This window comes from Panthera uncia, chromosome B4 (assembly GCF_023721935.1).
Source record: "Panthera uncia isolate 11264 chromosome B4, Puncia_PCG_1.0, whole genome shotgun sequence".
In the NCBI taxonomy this organism is placed as follows: Eukaryota; Metazoa; Chordata; class Mammalia; order Carnivora; family Felidae; genus Panthera; species Panthera uncia.
In genome coordinates this window covers 127,579,742-127,595,899 of record NC_064809.1, presented here as the reverse complement: position 1 = coordinate 127,595,899, position 16,158 = coordinate 127,579,742, and the positions used below count along the sequence as shown (strand labels likewise).

The window sequence follows — 16,158 nt, the reverse complement described above, 5'->3', positions numbered from 1 at the left end:
CTTTCTTCCTTCCTTCTTTCCTTCCTTCCTTTCTTCCTTCCTTCTTTCTTTCCTTCCTTTCTTCCTTCCCTCCCTCTTTCTTCCTTATTTTCTTTTTCTTTCTTCCTTTCTTCCTTCCTTCCTTCCTTTCTTCCTTTCTTCCTTCCTTCCCTCCCTTTATTCCTTCCTTCCTTTCTTCCCTCCTTCCCTCCCTTCTTCCTTTCTTCCTTTCTTCCTTCCTTCCCTCCCTCCCTTCCTTCCTTCGCTCCTTTCTTTCTTTCTTTCAAAGTAGGCTTCGTACCCAGTGCAGAGCCCAGCGTGGGGCTTGAACTCACAACCCTGAGATCAGGACCTGAGCTGAGATCAAGAGTCCAACACTTAACCAACCAAGCCACAGGAGGTCTGTTTTCTCCTCACAGCCTCATGAGCCTAGGCCTCACCTCCTGGAGGTTCCCTGTTGCCACTGTGCAGCCTTCCTGGGCAAAGACAGGGTCATGGAGGGCCAGGGGACCAAGTCTGTCAGTGACCTACCCCAGGCCCTAGCCTGACGTTGAGGCAGGTGGGTGCTCAGTAAACGCTGAGGACACTGGGGTGTCACGCTGGGTCAGGCTGAATGCCTGCGGAGTCTGCACGGAAGAGGGCTGGGACTGACCCCTCCCCCCTCCGTGCTGTCGTCCTTGTCATGCTAGCTTTAGGTCCTTTATTGGAGCCTCGAGCGATCAGAGAATCCTGCTAAGCCATGGCAGGTGCCCTGACCCACAGCAGCTGCCATAATAAATGTGTGCGAAGCGGCTAAGTTTGTGGTAATACTGTTATGCAGCCATAGAAAATTATGGGGCGCCTGGGGGGCTCAGTCGGTGGAGCCACTGACTTCGGCTCAGGTCATGATCTCACCGTTCGTGAGTTCGAGCCCCGCGTCAGGCTCAGAGCCTGGAGCCTGCTTCGGATTCTGTGTGTGTGTCTCTCTCTCAGCCCCTCCCTTGCCTGCGCTCTCTGTCTCTCCCTCTCTCAAAAATAACATTAAAAAAAAAAAGAAAAGAAAATTAATACAGGCAAGAGAGCAAACCCAGGAGGTGAGGGAGGAGGCAAGAGGTCTGGACTGGGGGCAGGGAGAGATGTGGAGGTGGCTAAGGACGTGCAAGTCTGGTGTACTTGGAAGGCCTTGCTGACGAGTGGCTTATGAGGTTAGCACCCGGCTACAGGCGACGTCTCTCTGTGGCGGGCAATGCGCCAGGCATTTCCCGAAAGCGACTTCGCTCAATCCTCACCCTTGCCCTCGGCGGTGAGCTGTCTCTGCTTCACACGCGAGGAAAGTTCAGCCAAAGAACTTGACCAAAGTCACGCTCTTTTTTTTTTCTTTTTTTAATATGTATTATTTATTTTTGAGAGAGAGACAGAGAGAGACAGAGCGTGGGTGGGGGAGGGGCCGAGAGAGAGAGAGAGAGAGAGGGAGACACAGAATCCGAGGCAGGCTCCAGGCTTGGAGCTGTCAGCACAGAGCCCGACGCGGGGCTTGAACTCACGGAGATCGTGACCTGAGCTGAAGTCGGACGCTCAACCGACGGAGCCACCCAGGCGCCCCACATTCACGCCTTTAGTATTCAAGTCCCTTCTAAACTGTCAAACTCCTATACATCCCTCAGAGGCCAGCTCACATGGCCCCTCCGAGAGCCCTGACTCCTTTCTCCAGACAACACTGATCGCTCAACTTAATCCGCTGTGGCTCCGAGAACTTTCTTTCCACCTGATGGCATCTGAGCCCTCCGTGTGTCACATGTGCGGGGCTCGGGAAACATTTTGAGTGGAGACAGAGCAATGCTTGAAGGCCCCTCCTTCCCCTTCAGTACCGGCTTCCCCCCGGCCTCTGTTCCCCGGTGGGGGTGCAGGGGGGCGGGGGGTGCGGGCCCTCTGAGGTAACAGAGCCCTATGTATAGCGGTCACCATGGCGACTCCAGGGAACAGTGGGGGAGGGGGGCGCCCTGGCACCCAGCCAGTGGTCTTCAGGAGCGGGTCTGCCCTGTGGATCTGCGCTCCTGAACTTCAGCTGACATGAGAGAGAGCGGAGAGGTGAGGCAGGGGCCTGTGAGGTGGGCCGGGGGTCTCCCGGGACCCAGGATTTCGCCATCCCTCTCTCTATTCGGGGCCGCTCGTGAGGGAAGAGTGCCCGGGCCCAACCGGACCTCCTTCCCCGTCCTCCTCGACTGACGTCTCTTGGGACCTTTCTTTCCAGATCAGAAACCGGCAGTGAGTCCACACTTCTGTTCCAGTCGGTCCAGGCTGCTATGGACTGGGGGTGTCGCTGGGGCAGATAGGACACTGCTGTGGGCACATGGGCGGGGGGAGGACTGGGATGGGGGGGTGGGGACGGGAGCAGACGGCTCACTCGAAGGAGGCAGAAGAGGTCGGGCTTGGGTTCGGTCCCACTTGGCTGAGGTCCTATTTCTTTTCTGAGCCTCAGTGTCTCCATCTGGGAAAGAGGGTGAGTTAATACTTTCTCTGAACACCTGCTTCCTTATGAAGACGGATTAATCTACTAAATGTAAGAGTGCGTAGCAGATGAGCTGTATTAGTTATCCCTTGCTGTGTAACAAATCACCCCAAAACTTAGTGGCTTAAGAACATTTTTTTTACAAACATTTTTTTTTTAACATTTATTTATTGTTGAGAGACAGAGAGGGACAGAGCACGAGCAGGGGAGGGGCAGAGAGAGAGGGAGACACAGAATCTGAAGCAGGCTGCGGGCTCTGAGCCGTCAGCACAGAGCCCGATGCGGGGCTCGAACTCACGAGCTGTGAGATCATGACCTGATCATCACGAGCTGTGAGATCAGATGCCTAACGGACTGAGCCACCCAGGCGCCCCAAGAACATTTTTTTTTTTAATCTCACAACTCCTTTGGGTCAGAAATGCAGATGCACTCCCATGGCGGCCATCTCTCAAGGTCATTCACGGTATATAATCAAAGTTCAACTAGAGGAGGACCCCTTTCCAGAGCTACTCATATGGTAGGGCTCCGTTGCTCACGGATTCTTGAACAGGCCTCCCTCAGATCCTTGATGCCAGGGGGGCCTCTCCTGAGGTTAGCTCACAACGTGGCCGCTGCTTCTGTCAGAGTGAGCGAGCCAAGAGCCTGACGGAGTGTGGACAAGACGGAGTCGCAACCTTCTACGTTCACTCTCCGAGTGGCATCCCATCCACTATTCTATTGGTTAGAAGCGGGTCAACAGGCCCAGCCCACGTGCCAGGGGAGGGATTATACAAGGGTCCCCGGAGCCATGTGGACTGCCTACCTCAGTGACCCCTCTAGACCCCAATAATATACATGCCTTCTTTTTATTTTTTTTTTAAACTTTTTTTTTTTAGTGTTTATTTATTTTCAAGACAGAGAGAGACAGAGCATGAACGGGGGAGGAGCAGAGAGAGAGGGAGACCCAGAATCGGAAGCAGGCTCCAGGCTCCGAGCCATCAGCCCAGAGCCCGATGCGGGGCTTGAACTCACGGACCGCGAGATCGTGATCTGAGTTGAAACTGGACGCTTAACCGACTGAGCCACCCAGGCGCCCCCATGCCTTCTTTTTAAAAAAATTTTTTTTGATGTTTATTTATTTTTGAGACAGAGAGAGACAGAGTGCGAGTGGGGGAGGGGCAGAGAGAGAGGGAGACCCAGAATCCGAAACAGGCTCTGGGCTCCGAGCTGTCCGCACAGAGCCCGACGCGTGGGCTCGAACCCACGAACCGCGAGGTCGTGACCTGAGCCGAAGTCGGACGCTTCACCGGCTGAGCCACCCAGCTGTCTTCTGAATTTTGGCATCTTTTGGCACCTGAAGAGGATGAGGTTTTGCAAAACCATCAAGTTCTGCCTCTTTTGTGTTTAACGGTGCTTCCTTCAGTGTTTCTTTCCCCTATGATACTTCGCTGCAAGCAGCAGGAAGAAACCGGGAGACACCTTCAGTGCTTTTGCTTGGAAATCTCCCTTGCTACCTCTCCTGGTGCATCAGTCACATGTCCCACTTCCCACCTAACTGTCAAGGATAGTGTCACTAAGTTTCCTTCGCTACCTAACGAGGACACGTCTTCCTCCAGTTTCGAAGAACGCGTTCCTCACATCCTTTCGTACATCCTCCAAGCCCAGGTTTCTACTCATTACCCGTTTCAGGCAATTGAGGCCTTTTTCCATCCCGTTCCTCAAACTCTACCCACGCCCCAACCACCGCTTGGTTCCGAAGCCACTCCCACAGTTTTAGGTTATTTGTTACAGCAGCAGCCCATTCTCGGTACCGGAATCCATGCTGGCTATCTATTGCTGCGTGACAAATGACCACAAGGCGTAGTCACTTAAGACCATGTGCTTGACAAAAGTACAAATTTATTATCTCACAGCTTCTGGGGGTCTGGATCCTGAGTGTGGCCGGGCTGGGGCCTCTGGCTCAGGGTCTCCCACGAGCTATAATGAACGTGTCCACTGGGCTGTGTTCTCATATGAAGGCTCAACCAGGGAAGGATTCACGGCCATGCTCATTCGGGTGAAGGGTCAGATGGTTCTTTGAGGACCATTGGACCAAGGGTCTCCATTCCTCATGAGCTGTTGGCCTCTCCCCGGGGCAGCTCAAAACATGGCAGCTGTTTGCGGCAGAGCAAGGAAGCTGAGAAGAGCCAGAGAGAGAGTGTGAACGAGACAGAAAGCACTAGGGGCCCCTGGGTGGCCCAGTCTGTTGAGTGTCCGACTTTGGCTCAGGTCACGATCTCATGGTCTGTGAGTTTGAGCCCCGCCTCGGGCTCTGTGCGGATGGCTCGGAGCCTGGAGCCTGCTTCGGATTCTGTGTCTCCCCCTCTCTCTGGCCCTCTCCCACTTGTGCTCTGTCTGTCTGTCTCTCTCTCTCTCTGTCAAAAATAAATAAACATTAAAAAAAATAAACATTAAAAAAATAAAAGGCAGAAGGCAATAATCTAACACCTGCTCTCAGCTCTCCTGTGTTGGCCAAGCCGGTTTCCTTCGCTCAGGCTTGAGCGAACGGCTGTTAAAATGGACACGTTGTAGGGAGGCAGATGGTCACCAGGATGGGGGGACCTGGGGCAAGGCACCCCGCAACCAGGGGCCCGCTGGGGGCTCCCAGGGGAGCACAGGGTGCTGCAGATCGGGGAGAAGTGAAGGAAAAGGCAGCAAAAGGCAAGAGCGAGGCTCAGGGCCTCCAGGCTCTTTGAGAAACATTTTTGGGGCCCCGGCATTGGATGTGACTGGGCTTTCCAGAGAGGGCAGAGTGGGCAGGGGTCCAGGAGGCAGGCCAGGGGGGATGGGGGGCTCACTGAGTACCAGAGAGCACTGGAAACAGCATGGAGGGGCCCCTGGGTGGGGGCCGGACAGACGACCACGGGACTTCGTGTTCAGCTCCAGCTCACCCGCCTCTGCAGAGACTGTGTGTCATCTGAGACAACCACATGTGTTTCTTGGTCAACAGGACGAAGCTTGGAATTACTTGTCCCAGAACAAGAGTCCATGGACCTGAGCCGCCGAGCAGGTAGGACAGGCTGGCCTGGGATGAGCTCCGCTCGGGCACCCCAAGGGCAGCAGGGAACAGCCCCTTCTCCCCCTCCCTGGGTCTGGGTCTCTGTCTTGCTTGGGTCTGCAGACCCACGGTGGGGCCCTGGCTCCCTCTGCATTCTGTTTGAAGACAGAAATCAAAGGCAGGGGGAGGAATATCGCTGGCGCCTCCCATCCACCCCTCTGCCGTGTCCTGTCTGCAGGGCTGGGGGGGGGGGTGCGGGGAAGCGTGCGCCCGAGGGCAGGGCTGAGGGACAACCCAGCAGGGGCCTGGCTGGGTGTCCGGAAAGTACATGTAAGTCCTAAGCGAGCCCCGTCCAGGGAGTGGTGTGGCCCAAGGAGGCGAGAAGGGAGTATCCAGGCATGGCGAACAGTGTGGGCAAAAGTCTAGAAGTCAGAGGGCTGGTGCTTTGGTGGGACCTAGAGAAGTCGATATGGCTGGAGAGGCAGAGTGGGGGCCTGACCCCTGCATTGGGGGCTCTGCCCTCAGGACAAGAGGAGGGCTTTCAATGCAGGCGTGACTAGGTCGGGTCAGCTCTGAGAGGGGCCCCATGGTGAGTGGTCTTCCAGTGAGATCGGGGAGGACCCACCTGCTGGAAGCTGTCTCCAAAAATCCAAGGACCCCGGCCTTGCTCAGTCTGGCTCGGATTCCAGCCTCTCCCAGCGAGGTTCTGATGCAGGCGCCGGGAGGGCCCTGGAATCCGCAGATGTGTAAGGAGCGGGGGCGCGATTCTGATCGAGGGCCAAGCTGGGGAAACGAACCACTGACCATTTGACCCTTACTCTGCCCATTTTACAGCTGAAGGGATGGAAGGCTGGTAGAGTTGCAGTGAGGTTCCTGAAATGCCAGCGACATTCATTCATTCATTCATTCCTTCGTTCATTTGTTCATTCATTCGTTCATTCATTCATTCCACAAATATGTAGCTCCAAGAGGACAGGGGTTGGCCCTTTAGTTCACTGCTGTGTCCCCAGCGCCTGACCTAGCACCTGACGTGGTCCGTGCTCCCTCGGTGGATGGTTAGTGAATACCGGCTCTCTGAACCAGGGTCCGGCGAGTGAAGCTCTTGTCACCCCAAAGGGCTGGCAGAGGGTGGGCGGGCAGTTCCGCTGTAACTTGCGGATAGATGAGGCAGTCAGGGGCTCATCCTGGGAGAAACGGGGAGCCCTGCCCCTTGAGTCCTGAGCTCAGCATCCTGTGCTCAGCCCCAGGTCCCCCACGGGCAGGAGGAGGGACCGTGGTTTATGAGGTGGGCGCTGAGCGCACCCCATACTCTGCCTCCGCTCTGTTGAGAAGGGTGCCCGTCCCCATCCTCGGCTGTCCCCAGAGGCGCGCCCATTTGTTCGCTGGGACGGAAGCAGGACTGGATGGAGGGAAGGCCATCTGGTCTGGCCTCAGGAACAGGTTCTCCCTCTGCATTTTGTGTGGATGACAAAGGAGCAAGAATGGAAGGGCATCTGATTTCACCGGTGGGGGGCAGGAAGGAAGGCAAGCTTTTTCTAAAGGCGTTGCGCTCCCCCCCTCCCCGGCCCCGGGGAAGGGTCTACAGCTCCTCATGGTGGGGGCGAGAGGGGCTTACACAGAGCACCACCACCCCTTGGTGACGGCGCTCCGCGAGAGTGAAATGAAACCCCCAGTGACCGGGGGTCAAAACCCGCTGCTGTCCAGCGGCCTTCTCTGGAAAAGAAGCCTGGAACATTCTGAATGCCCACCCGCGGGGCAGCTGCGAAGTCCTGCTCAGTTAGGTCTGTGTCTGCTGCCGTAAGTCAATCCCCGAGGCACAGTGGTGCGTTTTTTACCAGCAAGTTAACAAAGCAACAGGTAGAATCCCATCTCCTTTGTCAACAAAAGCGAAGCAAAACTATGTATCCTTCAGGAGGGCTGGAGGAGCCGTGTAGAATGCTTTGGAGGGAAGCTCCCTAAACGCATTTGCAGCCGTAACCTGGGATTGAAGACTGGGGAGCAGGGGTGAGGCTGAGGCTGTGTGGAGAAAGGGAAAAGCCCAGGGTGGTGAGACGTGTGTGCAGCCTGCGGCCAGGCCAGCCTGGGGTGGGTGTCAGGGAGGATTCTTGGTGAGACAGCATTTGAAGGAACCGAAGGGTAGGGTTTTGACTCCGGGAGAAGGAAGGGCAGGCCTTCCAGGTGGCGGAACCAGCCTGAGGGGGGGCGCCCACCGAGCTGGGTGGTGGGGTATTACAAGGTGGGGGTGGGGCAGGGGCTGCCGTTTGGTGGGAGCCAGGGGTGGGTGAAGAGAATGCGGCCAGCGGGCTGGGACTAAAACTCCGGGCCAGAATGCGCGGCTGCTGGTGGGAGAGCCTGAAAAGGCTGGGGTGATGCCACCTGCAGAGTGAAAACAGCAGAAGGAAGTGGGGGTTGGGGGGGCAGCTCTGAATGGGGAGCAAGGACCTGGCCCCTCCAGCTCCATGACTGGGCCAAGCCAAGGAAGCCCTCTGCCAACTTCCCTCTGCCAAGCTGCTGGCTTTCTTCACTGGATCGCTGTGGGGTTCAAAGCCGGGAAGAGAACTAATCAAACGGAGCTAGGTTCACCAAAGCACAGAGAGGTCAAGGTCACACGCGGCCAGGCCTCAGGGCTGCAGCTCCTGTTGTCAAAACCAGTGTGGGTTGATACTGTCCCGTGGGAGGCCTGGCCAACGGAGCCACCGTCTTCCTCGGTCTCTCCTGATTTCTCACCTGTGCTTCCGCTGGCTGCTGTGACCGCTCTCTGTCCCCGTCCCTTTGACCGTCCCTTTGACGCGGGCTGGCTAGGTTCGAGGACCCGGAGAGGTCCCGCCAGACCAGCCAAGAGGGCCCTCGGCTCTGCACGGGATGGAAATGAAACGCAAGCCGAGAGGAAGTGAGAGCAGAGTTTGTTGAAGATGCAGAGAGAGATGCAGAGGCAGACAGAATGTCCGGGAGGCTCAGGAGGCTCGGAAAGGAGAGGAGAGGGAGCGTCGTTGCCCCATCGCCGTCTCCCTCCCTGTCCCCCACTCTGCGTTTATCTGTCTCCTTCCCTCCCTCCCCTCCCTCTCTCCCCCTGTTCAGGTACCACCACTTTGACCAGGGCCCATCTGAACCACGAGGGAGGCCAGCAGGACACGGACCCCTGGAGAACTGCCTGCAGCCCTGTGGGCACCTCCAAGTTCAAGTACCAGGCCCCAGTCTCCCCACAGCAGAGCCTGTACCGGGGAGGCAGCCCCCTAAGGCAGATCCACTTGGAGGAGGTCCGGCCTCCACCCCCAACGGCCATCAGTAGGGACTCTCTGTCCTCGGGGTTGGACCCACAGTGTGGGTCTCCGAGGAAGGCAGATTACAGACCCTCCTCGAGGGAGAGCAGGGCTTCTATCCGAGAGGGGGCTCCGCTGTGCCAGGGACTGAAGGAAGGTCCCAACGCGGGAGCCCAGGACCAGGAGAGCAGCGTCATTCTTGACAACATTCGTCACAAGTTTGGGAGCAACATGGTGGACGAGCTGGTCTCTGAGGAGCAGGTATCAGAGCGGGCACAGGAGGCTGAGGGCGGCAGGTGGGTTCAGCATGGAGACTTAGGGGGACCCCCAAGGAGCCTGCCCTCAAGTACAGAGTCTCTACGATAGTATCATTAACGAGTGCTGGCTGTGCACTTGCCTGTTCTGGCCCTTGCGGACTTTTCAGCGTTAAGTCTGGTGTTCGGATTAGAGGCTTTTAACTGGGACCAGTCTCCTGAAGGAGACCGCGTGGAGTGGATGGAGAGCACTGGCTGGGACTCAGAAGATTTGGGCTTGAGCCCTGGCTCCGCCCCTGAATGCTGGGTGACTTTGGACAAGTTACTTCCCCTCTCGGGGCTCCGGTCCCTACATCTGTAAAGGGAGGCAGCTGGACGACATCGGGCTGGCAAACACGTGACACGCCTACCACACCATTCCTATCCTGCACACAGCAGACATCGCTAGTCGATGCCGGCACTGTTCCCCACCTGATAGGTCATTCAGTGGAGTCCCTACTGATCAACTGAAAAGTTGACATAAAACTGCTCTTTCTGGTCAAATGCTAAGAGCTCTCCTGGTCTGGCGTTTTGAGAGATATTTTCTTTTCTTTTTTTAACGTTTATTTTTGAGACAGAGAGAGAGAGAGACGGAGCATGAACGGGGGAGGGTCAGAGAGAGAGGGAGACACAGAATCCGAAGCAGGCTCCAGGCTCCCAGCTGTCAGCACAGAGCCCGCCGCGGGGCTCGAACTCACGGACCGTGAGATCATGACCTGAGCCGAAGTCGGACGCTTCACCGACTGAACCACCCAGGCGTCCCTTGAGAGATATTTTTCAAAGCCATCATCTCGACCCTCACATGGTGCGAGTTATGGCTTCTTTTTTGAACAGATGGTACAAGAGAAGTTCAGAGAGGTGCCGTGAGCCACTTGGGGTCACAATGAGCAAGAGGAGTTACAAGGATCACAAAGGCTGTGGGCCGGGCCCCCCTCTGCTTTGTCATCATAAGGTGTGGTACCCACACCCACCTGCTAGTCTGGGAAGTCACAATCCCAAGCGTCTTGAGGACCTTGCCCCAACCTGAGGTTGGCTCTATGATCACTACTTGTCACTGCCCCTCTCGGCCTCAGAAACGTGTCATTTCGCCCTTTGGTCATCATTGTCCTGGGCCTGAATAGGGACCTGGCTTTTCTGTCTAGCTTTGACACAACACAGATGTCACTGAGCCAGCAAATATCAGAGCTGGAAGCTACTTCAATGACCATCCAGTTTGGCCCCCACCCCCATTTTTTACAAGTAGGGAAACTGAGGCCCAGAGAGGGGCAGAGACTCGCCCGATGTCAGCAGCTGGGTTATGGCAGAACTGGGACTCCCACCCCGGTTTCCTGGTTCCTCAGCCAGTCTGAGCCTCGGTTCCGTGCTACAGGAGGGGGCTGGCCCTGATGAAATCTAAGGGGCCACCCAGAGCTGACCTGGATGATGCCTCGGTTCTGGGGGCTCTGTGGTTCGCCAACTGTGACAGCAGGGCGAGTCCTGCCCCGAGGCTCGAGTTCCTCATGTATAAAAGGGCAGGAAGAATATTACCTTATGAAGACCTCTCCTGATGGTGTATACATTAGGTGCTCAAAACAAGGAAGAGGCTCTATGATCATTACCGTCTCCGATGCCCGTGTGGCACGTGGGGACGTGTGAGTGGTGGAGGGCCTTCAGGTCTCCCAGTCCCTGGCCCCGGGCCTGGTTGAAGGCTGCAGGGTAGGGGTGGGGTAGGAGGTGGCGAGGGCAGGGTGAGAGGGAGGAGGAGTTGGAGGGGAGCTAGGGGGCTGACCCTGCTTCCCTGGTCTCTTCCTCACTCGCCGCGCAGGCTCAAAGGGCCATCGGTGAAGGCTCTGAGGGCCAGAAGAGGGCCACCTCGTGGCCCAGCAGGACCCAGAGTCCCATGGGAATCAACGCCATCTTCTCAGACTACTATGATCTGGGCTACAACATGCGGTCCAACTTGTTTCAAGGTCAGGCCAAAGGGCAAGGGTGGAGGTTGCCAGGCATAGTGGCAGGGGTATTCACCTTTGGGGTACTCACCCCTTCCCGGACCCCTATGGGGTCTGAGACCTAGGACTCATTCCCAGGGACACTCATTTCACAGCCACCAAGGGCCCTCTCTGGACCAGGCCCTGTGCCGCGTGCTGGGAATGTCCAGGCTCCAGGCACATCTGTCCTCCCCATGCAGACGACCCATCCCAGTTGGCAAACTGTCCCTCACTCCCTCCGACGCCTCCCGTGCCCTAATCTGGTCACAGTGCCGACAGTATCGGGCTTCCTAGGTTCAAAGCTCAGCTCTGCCACTCCCTGGGTGTGGCCTCAGGCAAGATCCTTCACCTCTTTCGGCCTCGGTCACCTCCTTGGCACCGTGGGGATAATAATGATGCTGTGGCCCTCAGTGGGTCAGTGACAGGATTCTGAAGTGCCGCATGAAGCCGCTTGGCCTGGGGCTCCAAGTGAGTAGCTGGCGGGCCATTAGTTTTCCTTCCCAGCACGGGTGGTGGCAGCACCAGGGGGACAGGGCCGGTTGGAGATCCGGACATCTTACAGGGCTGCTAAGGGACAGCCACAGTCATGTCTGTTTGGGGGCAAGAACTGTTAGCTCATTTCACAGGTGCATCGGAAAGTTTGCCCAAGACCTCTCAGTAACAGGAGGTAGATCAGAGCTCACACCCACGGTTTTCTTCTGCCTCCAAAGCCCCAGTCTTTCAGGTCCCCTCCCCACCGGGACCCTGTTCCCAAGGGCTAACGGATTGCTCAGACGAGGGTCCGCTCCGCGGCCATCATGCAGGGGGCTTCTCTCTGCCCCCACGTTCGAGTTCGGCCTCACTGCCACATATGACCTCTGTCCGGCCCTCTTCTTTCCTCCCTCTGTCACGCCAGGCCCTCTCCAGCGTCCCCAGGGCCTAGCAGACCTCCTCACTTGGCTCCGATCCCCGTCACCCAAGGAACCAGACAGCCACTGGAAGCCTTCCTGGCTTTTTCTTTGAGCCTGGAGGAGGGGTGGTGCTGGGGGAGGGAGAGAGAATACAGCTCAGCTTGTCCTCTGCTCCAGATCTCAGGGTCCCTGCCTTCCATTCGTCTCTGTAACAATAATCACCCATCGGCACACACACCCTTGTGGGGTAATGTCCACACAAAGGGAAAAGAATAGTATCAAAAGCCTCTGGGCGCCCATCACCAGCCAGAGAGACACAGCCTTGGCAGGGCTTGTGCTGGAGCCGCTCCCACCAGCTTGCACCAGCTCACAAGAGTCCCTTGTTAAATTTCCCTTAACTGATTGGCATCGCAGTGCTATTTTACTAGTATCTGTACTCTGGAAATTGGCAAGGGCCGTCCGCTTGGGCTTCACCTTCAGCACCAACTCCCGGTGAGCTTTGCCCGTGTGTCCCTTTCGTTTCCACTCACTCTGTCTGCCTTACACTAGCTATTTCAGGTTGTGGTTGAACAAGAGCGAGGGAGAGGAGGGGGCGCCCGGCTGGCTCGTTCAGTTAAGCGCCCGGCTCTTGATTTCAGCTCAGGTCATGATCTCACGGTTCGTGGGTTCGAGCCCCGCATTGAGCTCTGTGCTGACTGTGAGGAGCCTGCTTGGGATTCTCTCTCTCTGTCCCTCCACCACTCATGCTTTCTCTCTCAAAATAAATAAATAAACTTGAGAGAGAGAGAGAGAGAGAGAGAGAGAGAGAGAGGACGTCAGAAAGGCAAAGAGCTGGGTGGGGAAAGCCGCCAGAAAGTCTTTCCTCTTGAGGGGTTGGGAAGCCAGGGGAGGGTCTCAAGCAGGAGAATGGCATGTTTTTGACTTAGGTTGAAGGACCATTCTAGCTGCTGTTGAGAACTGTGGCAGGGTTGCTGGGGCAGAAACAGGGAGACCGGTGAGGAATTGACTATAAAGATCCAGGTGGGGCAGATGATGGTGGCTTGGTCTAGGGAGCAGGGCTGGGACCCTGCACAACTCGGGAGGCACCATTGTGCAATATGGCGGCCCAGGGGGGCCAGGCTGAACGTCGCCTGATGTACTAGGTGCCTGGGTATCTGTGCAAGCTAGAGCACGCGGAATATGTCAATAAATGGATTTGGGGTGTAGGAGGGAGGAATGAAGGTGGATTCCAAGGTTTTTGATCTGGAAAGCTGGGAGGATGGAATTACTATTTCCTGAGAGATAGAGTTCCAGAAAGACTGGGTTGAAGACATCCTACCCCGTGTGAGTCTTAAAGAAAATCTCTTACAGAGTCTTCTAAAATATTTAGTTTTGCTTTTCATACTTGGGTCCCTAATCCCCCTGGAGTTGATTTCTGTTGTCAGTGAGAAGTAGGGATTCCTGCTTAATTCTTCCTTTATGTGGATTACCAACTCTCCCAATACCTTTTACTGAATAGTCCCGCCTTTCCCCCCCAGTGACCCACAGTGGTTCCACTGGTGTCCACCGAGCTTCCACATGTGCAGGGGTCAGTTTCCAGGCCCTCCGTCCTGCCCACTGTCCAATGTTATGCTTTTAATGACCAAGTATGAGAGGTAGTCCGGTATCTGGTTGGGCAGGTATCAGCCCCCCTCTCCATCACGACTACCAGCATTAAAGCCTTGGCTAGTCTAGGTCCTTGATTCCTCCACAGAGATTTTAGAAGCAGCTTGTCTATTTCTACAAAAAACAAACGAAACAAAAGCCCTTTTGAGATCTTAGCTGGAAGTATGTCGAATCTATAGCCTCAAATTAGGGGCAACCATCTGCTTTATGATAAGGTTCCCCCTCTCTGTGCTGCATTCTAGTTAATTTCCTTGTCTATATCTTCCCGCTGGCCATTTTTTCTTAGCTGCATTTAATCTACTATTTTCCCTGTCCCCTGAATGTGCCTTTAAACATTCAGATGCTAATTTTCAAACTTAGAAGAAGAGAGAACAATGAAATGGCTACATGTCGCACTCAGAACCCAGCTTTGACAATTCTTAACACGTGGCCAATCTTGTTCCATTGTTTCTCCCACCCACCCATCGGCCTGCCTTGCGTTATTTCAAAGCTAATTCCAGACGTCTTGTCATCCACTGAACTTAATTTTCAATTACTATATGTTTCATTTTCTGAGGTCCCATTTGCTTCTTTTCCTAATCTACTCTTTCTGGGTAGTTTCTTATTCTTTGCTTATTCTTTTTGTCTCTCGTGACTTGAAACATTAAATTCATTTGTTGCCCATTCTGTGACCGATCATTTGAATCCTTGCTATCTTTGGGGATTTGGTCCTCTGTTTGGTGTTTCTGCTGACTTTTGATCATGGTAACTTATTTCTTTTGTGTGTGTGTGTGGTTTAACTGTACGCATAGAAATACATTTTCTGAAAAATGGACATATTGATTGCCCCATGCCAGATGCTCCAATGAATCTCCAGTAATGTGATCTTCCCAATCTTGCAAGAAAATGTTATTCCTTTGGATAGAGGAAGAGGCCAAAGCTCTGAGAGGTTAAACACTGGCCTGAAGTCACACTCCATGAATGGCAGAGCTGGTGTTTGAACCCAGGCCCACCTCCTCACACCCCTACCTTCCACAGTCCACCATCCATTGGGGAAACTGACATCCAGGTATGAAACCCTGAGTGCCTGACCTTCGTTGACTTGAGGCTTCTGGGGATTTCTTTATGGGGTTCCACAGGGGCCTCTGAGGAGACGACGAGCCTTATGAAGGCCTCCTACACCCCAGAGGTGATTGAGAAATCAGTGAGGGACATAGATCACTGGCATGGCAGGAAGACGGATGATCTGGGTATGTTCAGGGCTGCGGTGAGGGAGGCGGGTGCTCCCCTACCTGGGCAGGGTGTGTTGGCCCCAAGGTTGGGAGAGAAGCCACAGCAACAGGTAGAGCTCTGGGGCGGGCCTGGAAGAGGCATGGATCACCGCTGGGGCCTTGGGGCACTCCAGAGATCCTCTGGATGATCTGAGCTGGCTCCTTCCCTGCTCTCTGCAGGCCGGTGGCACCAGAAAAATGCTATGAATATGAACTTACAGAAAGCACTGGATGAGAAATACGGAGAGAAGGGCAAAAGCAGAAACTCAAAGTACTAGATACGACCGAGAAGAGGTGCCTTCCACTCCAAGAAATGGCAAAGAATAAAGAAAGGCACCCGTCTGAATGTTCTCTTTGTGATGCCTCCCTTTCATGTTGGGGTGGGGGCTGATGTGAGGTGTTGGAGAGGCCAGCTGAGGGAGGAGAGAAGCCCGGAGGGCCCAAACTCACCCCAGACCTTCCCCTTAGACACGCACCCCTTCCCTCATAATTCCCGGGCAGGATGTGGGAGCCGAGCGGTAGGCACCCATACCCTGTGGGAGGGGCCTCACAGTGGTCCCTGCGGGAACCGAACCTTGGATGCCTTCCCTAGCTGAACCCCAATTACTTCCAGACACCCATTCCTCCCCCAGGAGCCCCTGGACTTGAGAAGAATCAAACATGCCCCTCCTCCAAGGCAGGGGTGGGTTTGATTGGTCTCAGAGTAAGTTTTACCCCTCCCCCTACACACACAAACTGATTGGTTCAGAAATGGGCGTATGACTCAGTTTGGGCCAATGAGAAGCAAGGAGAGAGGTGGGAGCGCGCGGAGCCCTCTGGGAAATTCTTTTCTCCGCCCGGGAGCCCGGGAGAGCTGAGGGAGCATCTCTCTCTCGCGCCGCCGTGTAGAGGGAGGAAGACGCAGGGCAGACCGCAGCTGGCAGACAGTCTGGGAGCGGGGTGGCTGGGTGGGGGGAATCGAAGACGCCGCGGCACAATGTGGGTTGTCCGCGACCTCGCTGAGCTGCCCCATCCCCCTGGCCGGAAGCCGCCGCCTCTGGGCTTCTTATCGTTGGAGCCTGGGCAACTTTGCATTGTTTAAGCCAAAGTCATCCTTAACCAGTCACGATCCCCAGAGGACCTGGGAATTGGGTTCCCAGGGAAGAGTTCCCCCCGAGATGGTGTTGCAGGTTAGACAGTCATGTCTACCAGCTGATCCTGAAGTTCTTTTTGTTTTTTTTTTTTTACCTGGTGGGTCCCCAAGCCAGCAGCTCACCCCACCCCGCATGCCACTGACGTGCACTCTCTACACCTGTCCCACTGGGCCATTACTTGCTGTGTTCCAGACCACCCTCAAACCTAGAGGCTTAAAACGACAAGCCTCATCTGTTT

At 55.4% G+C, this 16,158-nt stretch overlaps 1 protein-coding gene across 3 annotated transcripts; it reads left to right on the top strand.

The window, feature by feature from the left end:
* Positions 1-1,923: 1,923 nt before the first annotated feature.
* TEX33 (testis expressed 33) lies at positions 1,924-15,137 on the top strand. Of its 3 annotated transcripts, none has more exons than XM_049626276.1 (6): positions 1,924-2,046; positions 5,436-5,495; positions 8,562-9,004; positions 10,841-10,985; positions 14,656-14,766; positions 14,968-15,137. In XM_049626276.1, exons 2-6 carry the CDS (start codon positions 5,474-5,476, stop codon positions 15,063-15,065), a joined length of 819 nt encoding a protein of 272 aa, XP_049482233.1. In that variant the 5' UTR covers positions 1,924-2,046; positions 5,436-5,473; the 3' UTR covers positions 15,066-15,137. The 3 variants fall into 3 exon arrangements, with proteins under 3 accessions (XP_049482233.1, XP_049482234.1, XP_049482231.1); XM_049626277.1 differs by lacking the exons at positions 1,924-2,046; positions 14,656-14,766; positions 14,968-15,137 and adding exons at positions 2,086-2,223; positions 11,298-11,471; positions 14,374-14,643; XM_049626274.1 differs by lacking the exon at positions 1,924-2,046 and adding an exon at positions 2,088-2,223.
* Positions 15,138-16,158: the final 1,021 nt, after the last annotated feature.